The sequence below is a fragment of the Lipophrys pholis genome, assembly GCF_963383615.2.
Source record: "Lipophrys pholis genome assembly, chromosome: 17".
In the NCBI taxonomy this organism is placed as follows: domain Eukaryota; kingdom Metazoa; phylum Chordata; class Actinopteri; order Blenniiformes; family Blenniidae; genus Lipophrys; species Lipophrys pholis.
In genome coordinates, this window is record NC_137643.1 from 21,421,203 (window position 1) to 21,441,608 (window position 20,406).

A 20,406-nucleotide genomic window follows, 5' to 3' on the forward strand; every position below is an offset into this window, starting at 1 on the left:
CCAAAAATAGAATATAACAATTGAAAAATGGTACAACCAAACATAATGTGTGCCAATATGATATTTTTGACAGATTCAAATTTCAGTTTGAGGAACTGCAGAATTTCTACTTCAGAATCGGCGTTAGTACCAAAGAAAGTCCTCCTCTTTTAGCCCAAACACAGTGTAAATATCAGTATTGGGGCTTTGAAGAGACTGTGCAGCGCTCCATCGCTCTCCTCACTGGCTTTATTCATTTTATATAAATATAGTACTTAGGATTCCGAAGGACAAGAAGACGTTTCCACTTTTTTCTCAACATTGTATTTTGACTTTTCTCTCAAAGTGCATGATAAAAAAAAAGAATCTTGACGTTGTATATCGACTTTTTTTTCCCCCCCAAGTGTTCGTATCATTTTTCTTTTAATAAGTGGCCCTCCTAATACACTTTCCTATAGGAAAAAATAAATAAATAAAAGTCTGGTTGAATGTTAAAAGGTAATACTTATTATGAGGATCTTTTCGGAATTCAACAAAATCTGAATCTTTGCCATGGGTGGATAAAACTTAATACATGCTGAGACATTTTGGCTTCTACCTTCCAGCACTATTCTGTCCCCGGCACACAAAGCAATAAATTGGTCAATTTGCGATGAAAGAACCCAAACCATCAACCCCAACCAGCACCTTTGGTGTGAACTGGAACAGGCTGTGAACCGGGCCGTCTCGTTTCGAGAAGGAATGGGCTTACATTTCCACAGAAACACTCTAAAAACTTGTGGCACTTGAAGCTCTTATAGCTGCAAACTCTCTGGAAATTCCATATAAAAGTGGATGTATTTAAATAGAATTTCCCGTCCGGGCACTTTTGCCTGTATAAAGTTGTATACCGATGACGAGTTATTTACGTCCAACGCTCTCACCTTATCTCCTTTATTTCCACGATCGCCGATTCTGCCTGGCATTCCCTACAAAACACAGAGGTTAGCGTCAAATCTCCTCGCAGTCCACATTACGAACATGATAAAATTATAAGTCATCAGTGTACATTTGTACCTGTTTTCCTTCTGGGCCGATGGGACCAGACGGACCCTTAAAAGAAAAAAAAAAAAAAAAAAAGATATACATTGGCAGCTGTTCATGTTTTTTTTTTTAAGCTACATGTAATCTTCAAATCAAAATATGAAAAACAAAAAACAAAGGTTGCACTCACCGCGGGGCCTTTAGGCCCGCTGAAGCCTGGTAATCCCGGGTTGCCAGGTTCTCCTTTGTCTCCCCTGAGACCCTGAATGACAGCAGAAACATGGCGGTCCGTCACATGGCGCACACGTGGGCATCGGGCTGTACTTGTATTCTAAAAGCTCATTGCCGAGGATCGGGCCAGATTAACATTTAGCTGCGGTCCCTATGCAGAAATGCCCTGGATACGAAAAAACAACATCCCATAAACCAATGTTGTGGTGGGACATGCCAGCTTGGAGAGATTAAAATTCATATTTACAAGAGAGACATGTGGGGCCTGAAGACAAGCTGGTTAGAGCAGCCGCAGACTGAAGGAATTTATCAGAGCTGGCGTGGTGAAGGCAATAATTCGCTTTTCCTTTTCTGCTTGATCAACAAAATTGAGATATTCCTAATATATTTCTCTGTAAATCTTTCACCCGATTAGCACAGCTACAGGTCACACCAATGGGAAATTGGCACAAACAAGCTCTGTAGAGCTTTAGAAAACATCTACAACTTCTTTGAATATCATATTTCAGATGTTAGTGTGTGCTAGACCGACTTAAAACAACATCTTGTGGTGTAAAATGGGATTACAGCACGAGCTGACCTTCAGTCCAAACTGGCCCGGAGGCCCAAGGTTCATTTTTAATTGGGCTTGAAAATATAATCACCGTATTTTATGGACTATAATTCCTACTATTTCAGTTGTTTGGCCAGTCATGCAACTTATGTCAAAATGTTTAGTATACACCACAAGATGGCACTGTACGACAACAGTATGCTGCTACAGTACCACAGAAGAGCCACCATTACTAGGGCACCGCAACAATAATGACACCAAAAAGACAAAAATACTCAACAGATTTTCAAGTAAAAATTGAGACAAGAAAATGAAAAAAATAAATAAATAAACCGTCAGCGTGTGTGAGAAACTTGTGAGGGACTGGACAAAAGTAGAGAAACTGTTGCCAAGATGAAAAAATAAAATAAAGAATCGTGTGCTGAAAGCGTGACAACAAGAAGTGAAGGTTCTGATCAGGATGATCAGCGGTGCAATTACACATTAAAAGAAAAAAGAAAGTTTTCTGTTACGTTTTCCATCAGGCTTTTCAGAAGTTTTTCTCTTAGATCTTGGAAAATATGATATACAACAGTAGACTTAAAAAAAAAAAAAAATAAATCCATACTTAAAGCGAGCGCTTAACTACATTGCACTTTTAGGTCCCAACACAAGGTGGTGCTTTAAACAGTTTCTGGCTCCTGCTGGTGACCAAAATTGACAACTTGTTAAGCAAATGAATTCCAAAAATAGTACCTGAAACTAAAATTCTAGAGAGAGGAACTGCCAGCAGTTATTTCTATGTTTGAACGCCCCCGATTTACTTACTCATTAACTCATAAATTGTCTCTTTTCGAAGACGACTTCATGTTTTGAAGCCAGAAACTTCTCAGAGGTAAATGTGCTGATTTTGCGGTTTCTGCGGGTAAAAAGTTGGATCTTAACTGTCCTCTCTCAAAACCTACAACCCCAGATCCATGGCGCTTCCTTTTCATGACTGACTCAAGACGTCTTCGTGTCCATCCATTCACCCAACTTCTGTGGGATTTTTTAATCTCAGGGGCCTCTGTGGGGCTGAAGGTGAAGGCAGGGCGCATCAGGGAGACGCCGTCAAATCCGTCATTTAATAATACGATCATCATATTATTCATATTTTCAAAGCAGTTTAACATTTTATTTCTGGGGCCTAATCTCATCTTGAGTAAAGCAGCAGCATAATGTGTGTTTTTACAAACTCCCCCTGACCCTAACCCTAACCCTAATCCTGACCGCATTGAGGCTTTGAGGCTTTGGACGAGGTAGCTTCGCTTTCATGGGCGCATCAACGATATCTCCACTCGGGTCTCAGTGTTTTGTTTGAGATATTTGCGGTTTGGTTTGGGGGTTCGGCCAATTTTGGAAAGTCTTTCAGGCCAGTTTTGGGGCCACAGGCTTTATGTTTGACATCTTAAAGTTTTAAAGTCATTTAGCAGATACTTCAGCAGAACGTAGTTTTGTCTTTGTGCATTGAAGACGTGAGCTATTCCCTAAAGATGGAGCATTTTGTCCCACACTCAGATCGGAACCAAAACAAACATTTCAACCAACTCCTCTGCCATCGCTATCTTCTACTCCCAACCCCCACACACGTTCATCTTCAGCCTCTCATCATGGTTTATCAGGCTGACATCTTTCAGGCAACCTTGACTTTTCCAAATGTTTTTTTGTTTTTTTTAATATCAGTCTTCTCCTGATACATAAAAATAAATAAATTAAAAAAAAAAAACCTTCCTGATCCTCATCTGAACCCGTTTGTTCCTTACGTCTTTACGTCATCAGATGATTCAGACCTTTTCTCACCTCCAGAGACTCGGCACAGGCATTTGGCTGCAGATGCACTCATGAAAGTCAAAAACCAAATTATACATCTCGCTCTCTCTGCACCGGTAGACCGATTCCCTCCCTGCACTAGGAGGTTTTTTTGTCCCCCCCCCCCCCCCCCCTGCTCCCCTGCAGGCAGTTTCCTGGTCAGCACTGGTCCAGAGGCAGTTGGGAACAACTGCCTCTGGGGGGGAAAAGATCAGCCTTCTCAGGTCACACCAACATTTACTCCCAACCAGCATCAGAGTCTGGCAGCTCAAATCCTCCATGCTCTGGCCTGCAGTCACATCCCCACACAGAGGAGCGGCTTCCTCTGCTATCGCTCACAAAGTTTGGATTATTTTCCGTGTTTAAATCTGACCGTGGAACGCCGAGTCAGTTTTCAACTTCTAGTATTTTCATCCCAGCAGGAGCCACAAGTTGTTCCGCAGTCACAGATGGGAAATTACCGTATTATATGGATTATAAGTTGCATTTAACAAAAGTGTCATGAAAAGGGAAAGAACATTTATTTCTCCTTGTCCAGATGTAACTGCAGTGTTGCTCGTTCTCACACAGCAGCTGCTGTTCCAGAACCATCTGTGGATTTGTCCCTGCAGCGTTTATCATTTAAATTCTGTGTGTGTAGCTTTTTCGTTTTGGCAAAAGCATGCTTGAACTATCAGTCATATGCAGTCAGAGGTTTTTCTCTGTTACTGTAACAACATTCTGTTAATAGGCACTGCCATCTAGTGGTCTCAGATGGTATGTACCGGTATATGTTGACATAAATCATTAAAAAAAAAAAAAAGAATGACTTATAATCTGGAAAATATGGTAATTATAAGCACATAATATTCATTCATCTTTTCTACTTTTTAACCTTTTATGGGTAACTGACCATTTTTGGCAAATTCTTAAAAAATGTTGCATTTGCTTTCAGCATCTTACTTGCCTGGAAATATGTAAAACTGTTTTATGTTCCAAAATGTTTGATCATATACATCATGTCGGCTACAAAAAAAAATAAAATAGAAATCAGACTTCTGTAACTTGATAAATCCAGCAAGAAACACATAGTATGAGACAATTATGAATTATAGTCTGGAAACTAGGTTTTTTCTTTTTCACAAGTATCAGTAATTATTCTTAGAACGGTGAACCCTAAAGGCCCCTGCATACTCCCTTTTTGAACCCATAAGAACAAGAAGAGAATTCGGCAGTGACGTCAGCCAGCTACTGAAAAAAAAGCTTTTTCGGCAGGACTGTTCATACTCCGATAAGAAGCTGCCGAAGTCGGAGGCCACGCCCCCTCGCAGCAGCCACACGTCTGTGATGCGGCGTTTAAACTTTTCAACTGCACAGTTTATTTTTGGCCTCCAGCGCTTTCAGAAATACATTTCTCTGAACTGTTTCTGTAATAAAAGAGAGTTTTTGTCCGAGCGCGATGTTGGTCCGGTTTTAACTACAGGAGCTGACAGCTGTTCGTGATGCGTTCAGGTGCATCATGTAAAAGCCTGCACTCCGACATTTTAACGAGCTGCGGCGCTCGTACAGTAGCGATGTTACAAGCTAAATATGATTAAAATATCACTGATAGTCATGAGCGAACTGGAACTGGAACTGGAACATACATGCGCAGCACACGGCAGTGCAGAAGTTTCGGCAGTGCGGCTCCCACATAGTTCGGCCAGGGCGGTTGGCACAGCCAAAACAAATTTCTTCGGCTCTAGGAAGCTGGAAGAAGGAAATGACGTCATTTTGTTCGGCAGGACCTGAACTGCCGAACTTTCGTCTTGTTCTTATGGAGTATGAAGAGGCCTTCAGAGGTCACAAACAGAACTGAGCGAATCAGATCATCAGCCGAACCAAGCATCGATCTGACGACGCAAAAATCCAAGTGCGGCTCCATCCTCTTCGCGTAGCCGGATTTAACATTAAACCTTTGGGATTTTGCCAAAGCAGAAACAGACATTCGGGAATAAGTACAGTGGAAACAGGCAACTTACCGGCGTTCCAGGGAGACCCGATTTCCCTGCCGGTCCTGGTTCACCAGGTTTACCCTGTGAAAGGCAAACCAATCAAACAAACAAAAGAAACTCGCTGATAAGGGTTGAAAAGAAATCAAAGCCAGTGACGATTTATATCCAGATCTTTAAGTCAATCGGTGATTGGTTTGGACTTACCGGCTCTCCTCTTGGTCCCAGTAACCCATCAGGACCAGGAGGTCCCTTCAAGCCCTGCAAGCACACCAGAAACATCATCTCATCTTCAGATGCAACATTTTGACTCTGAGTATTTATTTTAAGCATGCAGTCCATCTTGACGTTTCGACAGGAGTGGGTGTAAGATACATTCCTCTTCTTCTCAGCGTCTCCTGCTGCAGCGACAACATTGTCTTTTAAACCTCGCAGCCGGAGATCGAGCCCGGGAACAACGGACCTTTGTGGAGTGCGAGCGCCGCGGTAGACAAATGCGGGAATGGAAACGCAGCAGCATTTAAGCGCGAGCACGAGAGTTTTCAGTCTTCCGCGTGACGAACAGGAAGGGGAAACAACAGCTTCTTGGACACCGCGTGGAGACGTGAGGCTGTGAAAGGGCAGGACAGCTCGTGCTCCACGGAAGCTTACAGTTGGTGGGGAAGGAGTTTTATTCATAAATGTCCAACTGGTTCCTGGCAACAGCAGAAACTATTGTCAAGATCGAAAATATATGAAGCGCGTATTTATACATGGAATAAATTCGACGGACATCCTCAAATACAAGTTTAGGGCAACGTTTTCAAGCGGAGGGTGTCCGTTTGCATGACAACGCTGCAAGGAGCCAATGAAAACACGGTGACTCCATCCTCATGTGGACGGACAAAAGATGCTCGCTAAATAATCGATTAATCTGCTTATGAATGGAAATAATGTGGTGAAAATAGACTGGATTAGAGCTTAATGTGTTCCTTTGAGTGGACCTGATGAAACTGTTTTTTGTGGAAATATTTACAAACAATTTTTACTGAAGCCAATTTTAATATACACGTTGTAATAAGCTGAGTGTTGTGTTTTGTCTGCTACTCTTAAGGAAGTTGTTGAAAAGTTTTCTGTGTATTTTTTACGGTTTGTTTGGTTGTTCGGTGGCCGGATTGCAGCCTTGTGTTTGACAACCCTGTTTTACATGATCTCAAAACGCTGGCTGATTGTTCCAACGTTATTTTATAGAGAATCATTTAAAAATGTTGATTAATGTTTACGCTGCTACACAATCCTGATATGTGCCTATTAAAAAAGGTCAGTAGCAACAGTACCGGCTCTACTCGGTCTGGATTTAACTCTCGTGGTTCTCTCGCTGTCGTGAGGAAGAAAAATCCTAAGCGTCTGTGGCCTTAACAAGCAGCGACAAGCCCTCGCTGCCCTGCAGCGTCTTCCTTCTCCGGCCACACGACCTGACCACAGGCTGGAAACCTGCACACAACTGCTGTGTGTGTGTGTGTGTGTGTGTGTGTGTGTGTGTGTGTGTGTGTGTGTGTGTGTGTGTGTGTGTGTGTGTGTGTGTGTGTGTGTGTGTGTGTGTGTGTGTGTGTGTGTGTGTGTGTGTGTGTGTGTGTGTGTGTGTGTGTGTGTGTGACGCAGAGCGACACCGTGTGTTCGTTTGGAGGATTTTCTCTGAGTTAAAAGACAGTTTTGTTCTCTCTCAAGCGGGTATTGTCGCGTCTTTTCTGTATTTTACTTTATCAAACAGAGAGCTGGAGTGTTGGTTTAAATAGTCCCAGCATGAGTTCAATCAGCCAGATTTGATCAGTCGTGTTGAAACACGAAAGAGATAAAATGGGTCAGAAAAGAAAAGAACCTCCCCCAGATCTACAAGGGGAGTTTGTGGAATTAAAAAAAAAAAAAAAAAAAGTCAACATATGATTAGATCAGGAACAAAAATGGGTTTGGAAAGTGGTTTGGACAGAGATTATTTCACCTTGATATATAAATGTTGATATATTTCAATTAGCCTTTTCTTCTATATGTGCTTAGCCGAAGGTAACCCTTAGCAGACTATCTATCTATCTATCTATCTATCTATCTATCTATCTATCTATCTATCTATCTATCTATCTATCTATCTATCTATCTATCTATCTATCTATCTATCTATCTATCTATCTATCTATATGTACTTGTATATGAGAAGAAGAAGTAAAGGACTTAAATATATTCTTATAAAAACCCTAAAAGTGATTGAGGTGATTTTAAAATGTGGTGCATTTACAGGAACAATGAAACAAACACACACTGTGGAGTTGGGAATTGCTACTAAAGGCTTTTAGAAATTTTGCTCTAAAGGTGGTTTAGCGTTGATTTCATTAGTCAAAAGCACAAAATAGGCAGTATGGTTTCCAGTTTGGACAGTTCCTGTTAAAGGTCCCATGCTACGCAGTTTGTCAACAATTGCACATAGTCGTCAGCAACATTGCATTGAAAGTGTTTTGGTCCTGAAATTCAACGGGTCTAAAGGTCCCTCTAGTGGCTCTACTGAGAACAAGCTGTTTCTGTGTCTGTACCTTTAAATGCTAATGTGTTGTGTCTATCCACGCCTACTCCATGTCGGTAGCATTTGCTAAGAGAATTTAATTATAGAGGGCAGAGCTCATCTACCTGTGTGAGGGTTAAAGGGACTGTCCTCGGCCAGAGGCAGTGGTTATTTCCCCAGATGATGTCATGAAGGGAAAATCTCTAAATCGCCTGTATGGGCAGACTGAACGGTGGAGCAAGTGAAGGACATGACAGACTTTCTTCAGTTCTGGAGTCTCATACAGGCTATGAGGACACATTTTGCTGTTAAAGATGTATAAAGTGAATTTTGTATAATATGGGACCTTTAAAGTTGTTGGATTCTTTGCGGGAGGGGAACGTAAAATAATCCAAATGTGCTAAAGTTCAAGTATACCTCTTTTCCAGGTTTGCCATCTCGTCCAGGTGATCCGGACTTCCCATCTTCTCCCTGTGTGACAAGAACAAAGTGATTAAAAAAAAAAACCTTCAGGCCTGAGTTCATCCCTCTGTGTTCTCACCGGCGAATACTTTAGAATCAAACTCCAACCGAGTAAATCGCGAAATTAAATTGGACATTCTCACAGTGTGCCGAGGGGGAAAAGTCTGCACTTCTCATTGTATGTGTCAACTTTCAATTTCCTGGGCTGCAGCGGCAGCAATTAGAGTCGCTCTCAGTGTCTCTGGCAACACATTACGGCTTCTTCAATAAGTGGTCTGCCGTGCTGGCGGAGTTGAGGGGGCGGAGCCCTCTGTAATGAGCCGTGCTATTGGCTCCTCAGCAGAACCAGGGATGTTCATGTCGGAGGCATGTGTGGAGGAGGAAAGGGGTGTGCGAGTGGGGGGGTTTGTGCAGGTGTCAGACAGCGTCTCGCCATCGCAGTGCGGCAAACCAAACAACGGGGCGTGGCGACGGGCTTGTTTCCTGCAGCGAGGATACGGAGCTGTGTTCCCTCTCCGAAGCTGCTTTCATTTCCTTGATCAATAAAGTTCCTTCTGATCTTGTCAGGATTCAAAAAGAAGAGGAACTCTTCAACTAAAGATTATTACAAACCGAAGGTTATGAAACAAAAAGAAGTAAAACATGCAAGGATCAAGACCTGATGAAGCCGGTGAAGTTAAGTACAACTCATGCAGTGATTTTAAAGTGAACGGTATGGAGGCAGATTCTATTCTACTGCTTCACCTCCTCGCCAGCTTATCATGTTTAGGCTTTCTGAAAGTATCGCTGTATATATTAGAATGTGGAATGGATGGAAAAATGGGTCTGGAAAAGAGATCCTGCCGTCTCAATGGGACTCGCCTGATTAAACAAATCAAATAAAATGATCCAAAGTGATCTTTGGATCACTTCAAATCACTGTGTCTTGAAAATGGGAAAAAAATACTGTATATTGACTTTTATTGCATTTACTATTTCTGTAGATTTTAAAATTACAGGTATTTTGTTTATATAGATAGTATAGATTTTATATTAGAAGTGTTTTGGGTACTACCTATGTAAAACTGAATTGGATACACAGAGAGAAATGAGGCCCAGCTGACAACAATCAGGGAAGAGGAGGGGCACGGAGGACCCCACCACCACCACCACCACCACCCCCCTGCCCCCCCTCTGTTGTCATTGCAGCAGGTGAGCAGATTCACGATTACAAGATCACTGCGTTTCCTCGATAAGGCTCGAAGCTCATTAGGCAGGAAAATGGTGCCAAATAAAGTGCTTTGCTTTACTCTGTGTTTCTTAAATGTGATCGGACTGACCTTAGATCCCGGAGGTCCAGGTTCTCCCCTGTGGCCCTTAAAACCCTGAGCAGCGACAGAAAAGCAGCGGTGGAACATCAGTGGCAGTAATTTGCACGGCGTGAGCTATTTCTATCAGACAGTGTTACTTACAGGAAGTCCCCTGAGTCCAGAGTTACCTGGGGGCCCAGGTTCACCTTGCTTGCCCTGCGTGAAAAACAGTGAGAGTGTCAAGACGGATTCACCTACAGTACAGGCTTGTTGTTGTTGTTGTTGTTTTGTTTTGTGTTTTTTTTGAATGAAAATTGCTCTTTGGGTGATTTTAATCTACTTACAGTCTCTCCTGTTTCACCTGCTCTGCCATCTTTTCCCATTTTCCCAGGCTGGCCCTGCACAACAGGGAAATGGATTATCACCAATTCACCAGAACCCCCTCAGCAGGAAGTGTGCGTACATTCATGCATTTATTTCTTACTATCAAGCCGGGAAGACCTGGTGGTCCCTGGATTCCTTTGAGGCCCTCTTTGCCCTGGTGGGAACAAACAAACAAACAAACAGGTCACAGACACCAAAAGAAAATGATTAATAGCCGCTATTACAGCGCAGGCCGGCTGCCCTACATGCCAAGGGGACGAGGCTTGTACAATAATGGCACATGGGTAATAAGTTTTCTGAGGGGGAAGTACTCCGGGAGCAGCCTGACCTTTTCTCCGGGGGGTCCCGGGGGACCCGCGGAGCCGGGCTGTCCGTCGGTACCCTGTGGAGAGAAGAGACAGTGTCAGCGGAGGTCGACGGAAATAGAACGCGTCACCGTGAGACCTTTTCTCCGACAAATGAGCCCCATTTACAAAAAGCTTAAATATTTGGAACATGTGAGGTGAACGTCAGGCCTGAAACTTACCGGAGTTCCCATTAATCCCGCAGGACCCGGGTGGCCGGGGGGTCCAGGGTGACCCTGTTCACACAGGAAGTACGCATTAAAATTACATGCATGTCATGTATGTCAGCATAAACTGCAATAAAAAAAAAAAAGTCTTTTATACAATCTGTGAAAGTTCTATTTTGCCACTTCGGTGCGTTTGGCAGCGCTGGCGAGTCGACGCAACATTCTGTTGAGTTTATTGGTCGTTTGTTTGTTTTGTTAGTTCAAATTAAAAAAAAAATTTGTTGGATTAAGTACGCACAGAAATTAACAGGTTTGCTCACTACATCACCTGGTGGCACAAATTGGCATTACAAATCTGGAAGAGACTGAGCATTCCCTTCATTTCAATTTCAACATTTCTTTTTAAAAATAAATTAATCTGGTGTCATATACATTCATCTGAGGAAGACTTTCATTTCTTAACCAACCAATAATCATAAATTGTGAGATCACAAAAAGTGAAAAAATAATTCCGTCTCATTATGTATATGTAGAAATATGAAACCTAGAGTGCTTTCATACTGGGAATAGGTACAGATGTTAGGTATGAGCGACTGGATTCAGGTATTACAATGCATGAATTAGATTTCATTTCAAATTTTATTTTGGACATGCTCAAAATCAATATCAGTCCACGGTGCGCACTAGATAACCAAATATCTCCCAACACAAACAGTGGATAATTACAGCAGAACAATAGAATTAGACAGCACGTCCTAAAAGGCATGGGAAGAAGGAGAAGTTATCGAAACCCACCCCTTCTACATAAATAATATAAAATTGTCTTCAGCTTGCACTTGCTTTTAAGCATGTGATGCCATTTTGCACTTTCAGTAGACAAATTACTTCAAACTGAAGATAATTATCAACTTACATATTTTCAAGAATTTCAAACATCAAAAGTAAATATAAATCTCGATGGACAACAAAAAAATTTGATTCTCAAATGACTCAGTGCACCACCTTGTGCTACAAACAGGTATTACATGACTACTTACTAAATGGACTTGTTGATAAGCTTGTTAATGTGAGCAGATATACGGACATTAAAACTGGCATCTCTGAGGTAGTTTGTTAATTTCTCTCATTCTTCGGAGTATTTTAGGTCCATTTTTAAAATTTTGAACTGAAAATGTAATATTCGGCCGCGAACATTAAAAACTAAAACTACACTCGGTAGAGCGCAGAACTTCACCACATTTTGTTTTTGGAACCGAGTTAGCATCACTAGCGTGATAGCCGTTAGCTCATATTGATGCTAGGTGGGTCAGGAAGCTACATCACTGAGCAGGGAGCGTCTCCATGGCAACAGACACTGATCTTCTGTGATCTCCTCCATGAGGGGCTTCTCTCATCCACTTTGTATGGGCTTTTTTTTTTCTTGCAGTTATTTGGGGATTTATTCGGAAATTGTTAGTTGTTAACGTTCCAAAATATAATGGATTGGTCCTGATATGATGACAAATTCTCCCTGAAAAGTGTTGAGTTATCAGTACATATATATATATTGATACCTTATCTCCTTTCTCTCCAGGGCCTCCAGCAGGTCCACGATCACCTTTTACACCCTGAAATGAAGAGGCCAGAAAGACTGTATGAAATGTCGTATTTCAAGACAGACGTAATCAACTGTAAAGGTTTCTGACACAAGGAAAAAAAATAAAAATTGATGAGTTCATAAAGAAAGCAGCCCAGCTTTTGAAATATGATCTCAGAAGTTTCTGACCCAGCTCTCACCTGAACCGGGTCGTGTAAAACAAACGCACAAATAAAAACGATGTTGACAGAAGCGACTAATTAGCTCCCGTCTACCGGAGTGAAAACAGGGCAGACTTGCCTTCCCTCCGTCGGCTCCCGGGGGCCCTTGAGGTCCGGCTGGTCCCGGTGGGCCCTGTAATGACACGGCGGACCATCAGTCTCTGTCCAGCCAGGGAGAGCCGGGTCCTAATCGTTCCCTGCTGCCCCAAGAGGGGGCCGAGCTAATGACGCCGCCGGAGCCGGAGCATCCGTCACCGCCACCGTGACTGATGATGACGAAACCCCCGGACCTCAGGCCTCACAGAGGCCCGGCACACCAGAGACAGACACTGTACCACACTTTGTGAACAACGAGCTCGGTTACACTGATGGACTCCACATTACGGGAGAAGTGACTCTGTTCTGAATAACGGCGAGACGGTAATGACTGTGTCCTACTTGGTATCCGTCCTGGCCGCTTTTCCCAGGAGGCCCCGTGTGTCCTTTATCTCCTGGAACTCCCGGGAGACCCGGTGGTCCGGGTGGGCCGGCGGGGCAGTCTGAGCAGACATCCTTCAGGTTGAGGTCAGAGAGGTCTGCTGCCTTCCCCTGAAGAGAGAGACGACACAGGAGTGAATGGGTCAGTACCGAAGAAGTCATGAAAACAGCAGAGACGCACGAGGACCAAGAGATTTCGATCTCATGCCTGCTGAGATTGAACTGGAGAAATTATGGTTTTAAATCAGAACCTGTGGGTTCTGTTAGTGTGAGCAGACATCTGAGGTTAGGAAGCAGAACTTCTTCTTCCTCTTCTTTTGGGTTTAACGACAGTTTGCCCCCATAAAGTTACACTACCGCCATCTGCTGGTTCTATCTATCTCTATAGTTTCCCACCGCTCTCCAGAACGGCTGTGGTTCCACCCCAAATATCCATCCGTCCATGTGTTCGTGGACATTTAAACCCCCGAGTTCCCCCCACATGGTCGCCCAGCACTCAAATGACTGTGTGAGTGTGTGAATGAATGCATGTACGAATGGGTGGATGAGATCAAGAACGGTATCGTGCAAGATTCTCCGATTCCCAATCAGCTGAATAATTAGATCAGATCCCAACTTAAAGAGGCATTGATGTGTCCTCAGGTACCATGAGGTACCAACAGTACCATATTTAGAGCCCAGTGTGGATACACCCACCACAGTACTGGTTACTCTGCTACTACATGAGTACTCACAGGCTCCCCTTGTGATCCCTTCTCTCCAGGCCTTCCAGGCAGACCCTGCATTTGGAGCCAAAAGAATGAAACACTTAACACCATTTATTATACATGATTATTACCCCAAACTAGGGTTGAGTAGTACGCGCATGCTTTGAGTCCTTACATTGTGTCCCGCCGGGCCTTGGGGACCGGCGACCCCTGATGGACCTCTTAAACCCTGAAACCCAGACGTGCATATCAGACTCACAACTCAAATACGTAAAGATACCACCGTCCTTTGTCGAAGATACTTACCGCAGGTCCAGGTTCACCAGATTTTCCCGGAACGCCCTGTAAACAAAACGTTGTCAAATAAGCCGGTTCTTATTAGGCATGAACAACAAGTGTGACTCTCCATGAAGTTCATACCGGTGGTCCCACTTTGCCTTCTCCTGCATGGCCCCTGTCTCCTGGTAAACCCGGTTCTCCTTGAGACCCCGGGAGACCCTTGAGCGGGGAGAACAAAAAGTTTACTCCACCATCCTGCCCGTCAAAGAATACCAGTCGAGGTGCAATGCTCGTCTAAGAGTCATTAAGCGACGACCGCTGATCCCAGAAATAACACTTTTATTCTATGACGACGCTAAAAAGAAAAGAAATCCCATCTAAAGTTGACATTTTGGTACTCAGAAGAGAAAACGGATTGGTGATGGGGGTGAGTGACTTGACACCATAAATCCAGAAACCCCCCCCCCACCTCCTCACGACCGGTCATGAGAGCGGCAGTCACAGAGCAGTGGGCACAGAAAATTGCTTTTTTTTTTTTTTTATTGCTGCTTTCAACCAAAATGAATTGTTTTAATCATCTGTGTGAAGGAAAAAAGAAAAAGAAATTCAACAAAAGAACACCTGTGCATGACGTGGAGAAAACCACTGCAACGTCTCACCTTTGGGCCTGAGGGTCCTTGGATTCCTTGTGGTCCTGGTTCTCCCTGTAATCACACACAACACCATCGGTCACAACTGATTAAATAAATTATTTAAACGTGGTTTGAGATATTGAAGAGTTTAGCGCTGTTGCCTCGTATGTCTAAACATTTCGGTTGTGCCTTGGCAAAGCAAGTTTCACTGCCGGTCAAGTGTCGGTAAACCTGGTTCTCCTTGAAAACTTCTAGGTTTTCTGGAGAGGGGGGCGTTCCAAATCACTTAAGGTCCCAGGTGTAGTGGAAAATCTTTGTGTTGTCGGGTTGTGTTGTCTCTCTAAGGACGGCTCCCTGTCCGACTGGTGCGTCTGTGTGTCTTTGTAGAAAGTAAGACAAACGTTCATGTCTGACTTTGAGGAGCCGGGGCCGAGGGCATTGGGGTGGGGGAGGTGTCTCAAGAAGCAGAAGGGTCCTTCAGTGGGTTAGCTTTGCTTTCAGTCCGTCTGTGAGTCAGTCTGTGTCGGTGTCCTTGATGTGTCTGTCTGATTGTGCTGTGAGATCTCCGACTGTTCGTCTGAATAAACCCTCCAGCACCGAATCCAATGTCTCTTCTCCATTCATCCTTCTGAACCGGATCATCACAGGTGGAGTCCACCCTTCAGCTACCTACCAGTTCACACCTGAGCAACTGTTTCCTGTAGCTTCACGGTGGCCAAAACAATCAGCCACCCAGATTACCACAAAGAAAGAACTTGTAGATCTGATGTGTCAGTACGACAGTGAAGCTTGTTCTTCTTCTCTTAAGTTTACAGCAGTTTGCATTCATAAAGCTGCATTACCACCATCTGCTGGTTCTATCTATCCACAGTGTTTCCCACCGCCCTTATCGTCCCTGATGACTGTTTCCCTCTCTCCTTTATCAGCAGCTTTTTTTTCCGTCCCTGATGACTGTTTCCCCTTTTGCTTCTTTACTTTGGGTCAACGGCAGTTGGCATCCGTGAAAGTTGCACTACCGCCATCTGCTGGTTCCAGGTAGTCCGTACCATTCCCACCACTCAAAAAAAAAAGAAGAGAAAGAAAGAAAGAAAGAAAGAAAGAAAGAAAGAAAGAAAGGTCGATCTGATCTGCCAGTGGTGGTCACTGGGTAGTTTAACAGTTCTGCTCTAGATTCCACGAGGTGTCTTATTATGGTTTTCTTCTACGTGTGAAATGAATTTGAGAAACAGACCAAACAAGGGCTTTAGGCCCCCCAGTGGTCACTGCAAGCAAATTCCTCCCATCATACACCTGCCATTTGGGTACCAGTGTCGCGCTTTGAACTTCATCAGAGAAATACTTCTCGACTCTAAAAAGGAACCTAGAGAACACAACCTAGACCTGGTAGTGTTCGTTAGAGTGGAACCTTTCCTCTCACCAACAGATCACTCAGACCTGCAGGGCAATGGACTCTAGGAAACAGAATTACCCCCTCCTGGCTGCACCACTGAGTGTATTCAGCCAAGGCCGGACCCCTGGAGAGACGCTCTACTCAAATCAACACACAGCCGAGGTAAACGCTCTTCAGCTGGTTCAGAGCTCCAATCATCTGCAGGTTCTTCAATTCGTGACCCCCGAGAACACAGCCGCCCTCCTTCACCTCACTGATCCACAGTCTTTCCTCTGACTCGCGTCGCCCTCGAAACCTCCACCTACAGCGTTGGATTGATTTGACGAAATTGTTGCTTTACAAAAACATTGTGAACTGGTGCAATGTACAGGAGCCCCGGGAGCACTTCTCTCTACAAGTGCTTTCTCTCTGAAATTCAAGTCCCTATCTTGCAAAAAAAATTTCTTTTGGGAGAAATTCTGACGTCCTTTAATAGGTCCGAATAAAGCCAAGAGCTGTGGAACTGCTATTATTCACCAGCTTGCGTGGGATGGCCCCAGCGCCCCCGGGGGATTTAAAATCTAACAAAAATGAAAAAGAAATAGTCTTACTAATCCCAGGTCAACAACCAAGGGTGATTGTGCTATTCAATTCTAGAAAATCCTCTTTTACCCAGAACGCCTTAACTGTTGGACAAACTGATATACTGGATCTCCAGTTTTCCCTGAAAGCTCCACCTTTGTCGGTTTAAAAAAAAAACAACAGTACAAGATATGGCTGATCGACCAAACTTTTGATTATCAGGACAATCATGCGCTTTATAATTTACCCCCCCCAAAAAAATAAACTACAACAAAAAGTATAAAGAGTATAAGAGTAATATTTGCACTTTATAGTATGTTTTTAGAAAGAATTATTTTATCATCTTTGTCTTTGTTTTACCATTCTGTTTGAATATGTTTTTATTGTTTCTACGTGTTTGTGACCTTGTATGGTTTTTACACGGGTCAACGGATGCGGCATATTTACAGTAACCTGGTGAAGAGATGGCCTGCTCATTAATATGCACTGTCCCGTCCAAATAAACTAATACATGAAATAAATCAAACGAGCTTTTTATCTACGGCTTCAAGATGCAATACGGAACCCCAAACAAAGTCGACGCACCAAAGACCTGCTTGTGTGCGACAGTTTTATGCTTCAATAAGAGGAATTCGAATATTCAAATCCCCTATAGAGCAATCTACCATAGATTTGTGGCAGGGCGCCATTTTTAATGCATCTCTCTATACTATTTTCAGGCCAAAGCAAAGTTCACCCGCCGTAGACCTGCTGGGTTCTGTGGGGAACGTTGCATAGAGCTGCACCGCGAGGCCTCAGGGCTTCACCTGGGCCTGTAAAAGAGACGCAGCGTAACTCAAACCCCTCTGGGAGCCAGAACCTGTGGTGCCCCTTCAACGCAGTATACGTATGTCTTTTAAAAAAAAAAAAAAAAAAAACGTGTTTCCTGTTTGCGCCTGCCTCGTCAGCAGGTCGGCCACATGTCTGTCGGTGGTGAAAAATGATGAAGAGAGACGCGTCGAGCGGCAGCAGCAACGCTGGAGGAAAAAAGTGTGGAGTCAGGCTCATTTCCTCCACGTTCCTGTACGGCTGCCGGCGCTCGGCTGCGGCTCAACAGGCGAGGGGACGTTTACAAGCAGAACGTGTGTGGAGCTGACAAATGACTTCCTGATGATGGTGATGATGATGAGGAAAACATACTTCTATCTGTTAAATGCAACTGCTGATACAAGATCTCTGTAATTTCTCAAGTGGGGCCGTCAGAAAATACCCCAAAAACACAGATTTATGTTTTTTGCGTCTGCAGGTTGTTCACGTGAAAATGTTTCTGAGAAGCTTTGCGTTTACAGCGTTTTCACAAAAGATAAACGTTCACGAGTAAACGTCAGAAATGCTGAAAATAATTGTGGTTTTCATGTTTAGTCACCGGTGGCTGGTTGTTTTCGCAAAGGAATCACAAACGCACAGTCGTCGCACCGTTTGTCTGCTCAAAGTTTGAGTTTCTTCAGATGAACTCATCTAATCTAATTGGCTGCCAAGTAACAAGCGAAGTGAACCGATCAGATGGACGGTTATTTTAATGCGTCTTCAACGTTTAACGCTCCAGCTGAGAAAAGGAGATTTCCATTACATGTATGAACGATCCCATTCAAATAGGAAAATACGTCCTATATCCTTCTGACATCATCAATCAACATGTAGTAGCGAGAAGCCCGCTTGTTTAGGTTTGACGATCGTAAAACTGACTTCGTCTCCTAAATGTCGCAGTGGAAACGGAAAACTTTTCTGAAGCGAGAAATGCAAAAACCATGGATTTTCACTGGGAACGCTGTCGTGTAACTCGGGGGTTACTTCCTCGTATAAGTACCTACACACACACACACACACGCACGCACGCACGCACACACACACACACACACACACACACACGCACACACACACCCTTCTGTGACTGTTTCCGAGCCATAAAAATGAGTTTTTTTCTACTTTTTTCGCCACAAAACACAAGATAAAGCTGTGCGAAACAAGTCAATCTATCAACTATCACCTACCAACACAGTCACACGTTTCTCTTTATTTCCTGTAATTTGCGACGTGTTTCTTAACCCCACATTTCAAAACAACCTCATGTTATAACAACAGAACTGCATATTTTGACACGAATAACTGGAGATGAACACGTCGCTATGTTAGGAAGTCATTACATTCTAGTTTTTTTTATCGCTGAAACGGGCCTTTAGAGGGCGATGGTGTGACCGCTGGTGCAAATTCAGGGGGAAACGTTATGAAGACGTTGTCCGTGACCGTCCACGATTGTTCTTACGAGATCAACGGAAACGTACTTTGCAGCAAATATTTGCACGGTTCTGAATGAAGTCTCACGTTCTGTCCGTCTTTCCCCTTCCCAGCTGGTCCGGGTTGGCCCATTGCACCGGGGTCTCCAGCTGGGCCTTGAGGTCCCGGTGGTCCCGATTTCCCCGTTTCACCCTGAAAGTACAGACCAGATTTAAAAAAAAAAAAAAAGACGACAAGAAAAATCCACTTTTTCTGCCCGTTCGGTGTCTGTAAACTCCACATTGTGACTAATACGTGTGTGTGTGTGTGTGTGTGTGTGTGTGTGTGCATGTGTGTGTGTGAAACTCCTACATGTGGCTGCTGCTGCACCACTGACATAAAAAAAACAATAGCGGACGACATTCAGGGCGGCGGTTTCAGTAGGAATTCTATTTTATTTTTAACGTTTTTTTAAAAGAAGAACGAGACTGACCTTCTCTCCTCGGAGTCCGGCCGGACCAGGAGGCCCGATGATCCCGGGGATTCCCTGCAGACCAGCGTCACACGCATCAATCACACATGAAGATCAATGATCTGAAGCTCATTAAAGAAGCAGAGACGCACCACGTTGCCGGGGAGTCCGCGGGCCCCTGGGGGGCCGGCCAGGCCGGGGGGGCCCTGTGGGAGACATCAGACCGTGTCCGACTTAAAACGCATAGAAATCTCAGTGTTTACTGTCGGGAAGTGAAAAACAAGACGCTTACGGGGTCTCCGACACGCCCCGTCTCTCCGGTGGGGCCGGTGTCGCCCTTCGGACCCTGGAATTAAAACACCCAATCAAACGTGCTGCAAATGAACGTATAATAACTAACCTAAAAATAGAGTATTATCAGAATATTATAAGACTCATTCAGCAGAATAATGAAATAATAGTAGTAGTGACAACAGAAGAATTGAGTCATGACAAAGAAAACTGAGAAGATTGGGGGAAAAAAGTACATTATTTTGCAGGAAGTATAGAAGGTATTAAAATAAATAGTATTTAAGCCTGAAATAACAAGAAAACCATTCTTATTGATTATCCTCATTAAATCCTAGAAATCGTGAGGATAGAAATTGCAATTAGATCTAAAACAATGGGGGAGAAATCAATTGCAATCGTAAGAAATTCACAGTTTAAGGTTAAAATAAACCAACAGCGACACGAAATGAGCAGATCTGAATAGAAACCGTATTTATTTCAGTAAAAAAAGAGTAATAATGAAGAAATCGGAGTGATTGTGTGTCTCTTATGTTGATTATTTAAAAAAAAATAATGGTTGCATAAAATATAGATTAAAAACTGACAGATAAAATATGATTATTATTCTTCTTTATGCCTCATTTCATTCAGAATTTCTCACTTTAGCAATTATAGAAAAAATACTATTATTTACAGAAGCATGAAATAAATTGTCAGGCTGAGACTAATACTTTTAAATGATATTAAAATTATCTTTGCAATTAAAGCAAATCTCAAACATAATGAAGTGTTTCCATCAATTCTACTTA

At 43.3% G+C, this 20,406-nt stretch overlaps 1 protein-coding gene across 2 annotated transcripts in view; it reads right to left on the reverse strand.

Moving 5' to 3' along the window:
• Positions 1-20,406, reverse strand: part of col22a1 (collagen, type XXII, alpha 1) — a 66,050-nt gene that overhangs the window by 2,870 nt on the left and 42,774 nt on the right. For both annotated transcript variants that reach the window (XM_080484793.1, XM_080484794.1), the window contains exons 32-55: positions 19,620-19,673; positions 19,480-19,533; positions 19,349-19,402; positions 18,964-19,068; positions 14,679-14,723; positions 14,161-14,238; positions 14,047-14,082; positions 13,916-13,969; positions 13,768-13,812; positions 12,995-13,144; positions 12,636-12,689; positions 12,313-12,366; positions 10,775-10,828; positions 10,577-10,630; positions 10,349-10,402; positions 10,209-10,262; positions 10,027-10,080; positions 9,895-9,939; positions 8,531-8,584; positions 5,791-5,844; positions 5,614-5,667; positions 1,193-1,264; positions 1,036-1,071; positions 903-947 (exon numbers count right to left, since the gene is read on the reverse strand). In XM_080484793.1, the coding sequence (XP_080340919.1) occupies positions 903-947; positions 1,036-1,071; positions 1,193-1,264; positions 5,614-5,667; positions 5,791-5,844; positions 8,531-8,584; positions 9,895-9,939; positions 10,027-10,080; positions 10,209-10,262; positions 10,349-10,402; positions 10,577-10,630; positions 10,775-10,828; positions 12,313-12,366; positions 12,636-12,689; positions 12,995-13,144; positions 13,768-13,812; positions 13,916-13,969; positions 14,047-14,082; positions 14,161-14,238; positions 14,679-14,723; positions 18,964-19,068; positions 19,349-19,402; positions 19,480-19,533; positions 19,620-19,673 (1,413 nt within the window). The remainder of the gene's footprint in view (positions 1-902; positions 948-1,035; positions 1,072-1,192; positions 1,265-5,613; positions 5,668-5,790; positions 5,845-8,530; positions 8,585-9,894; positions 9,940-10,026; positions 10,081-10,208; positions 10,263-10,348; positions 10,403-10,576; positions 10,631-10,774; positions 10,829-12,312; positions 12,367-12,635; positions 12,690-12,994; positions 13,145-13,767; positions 13,813-13,915; positions 13,970-14,046; positions 14,083-14,160; positions 14,239-14,678; positions 14,724-18,963; positions 19,069-19,348; positions 19,403-19,479; positions 19,534-19,619; positions 19,674-20,406) is intronic.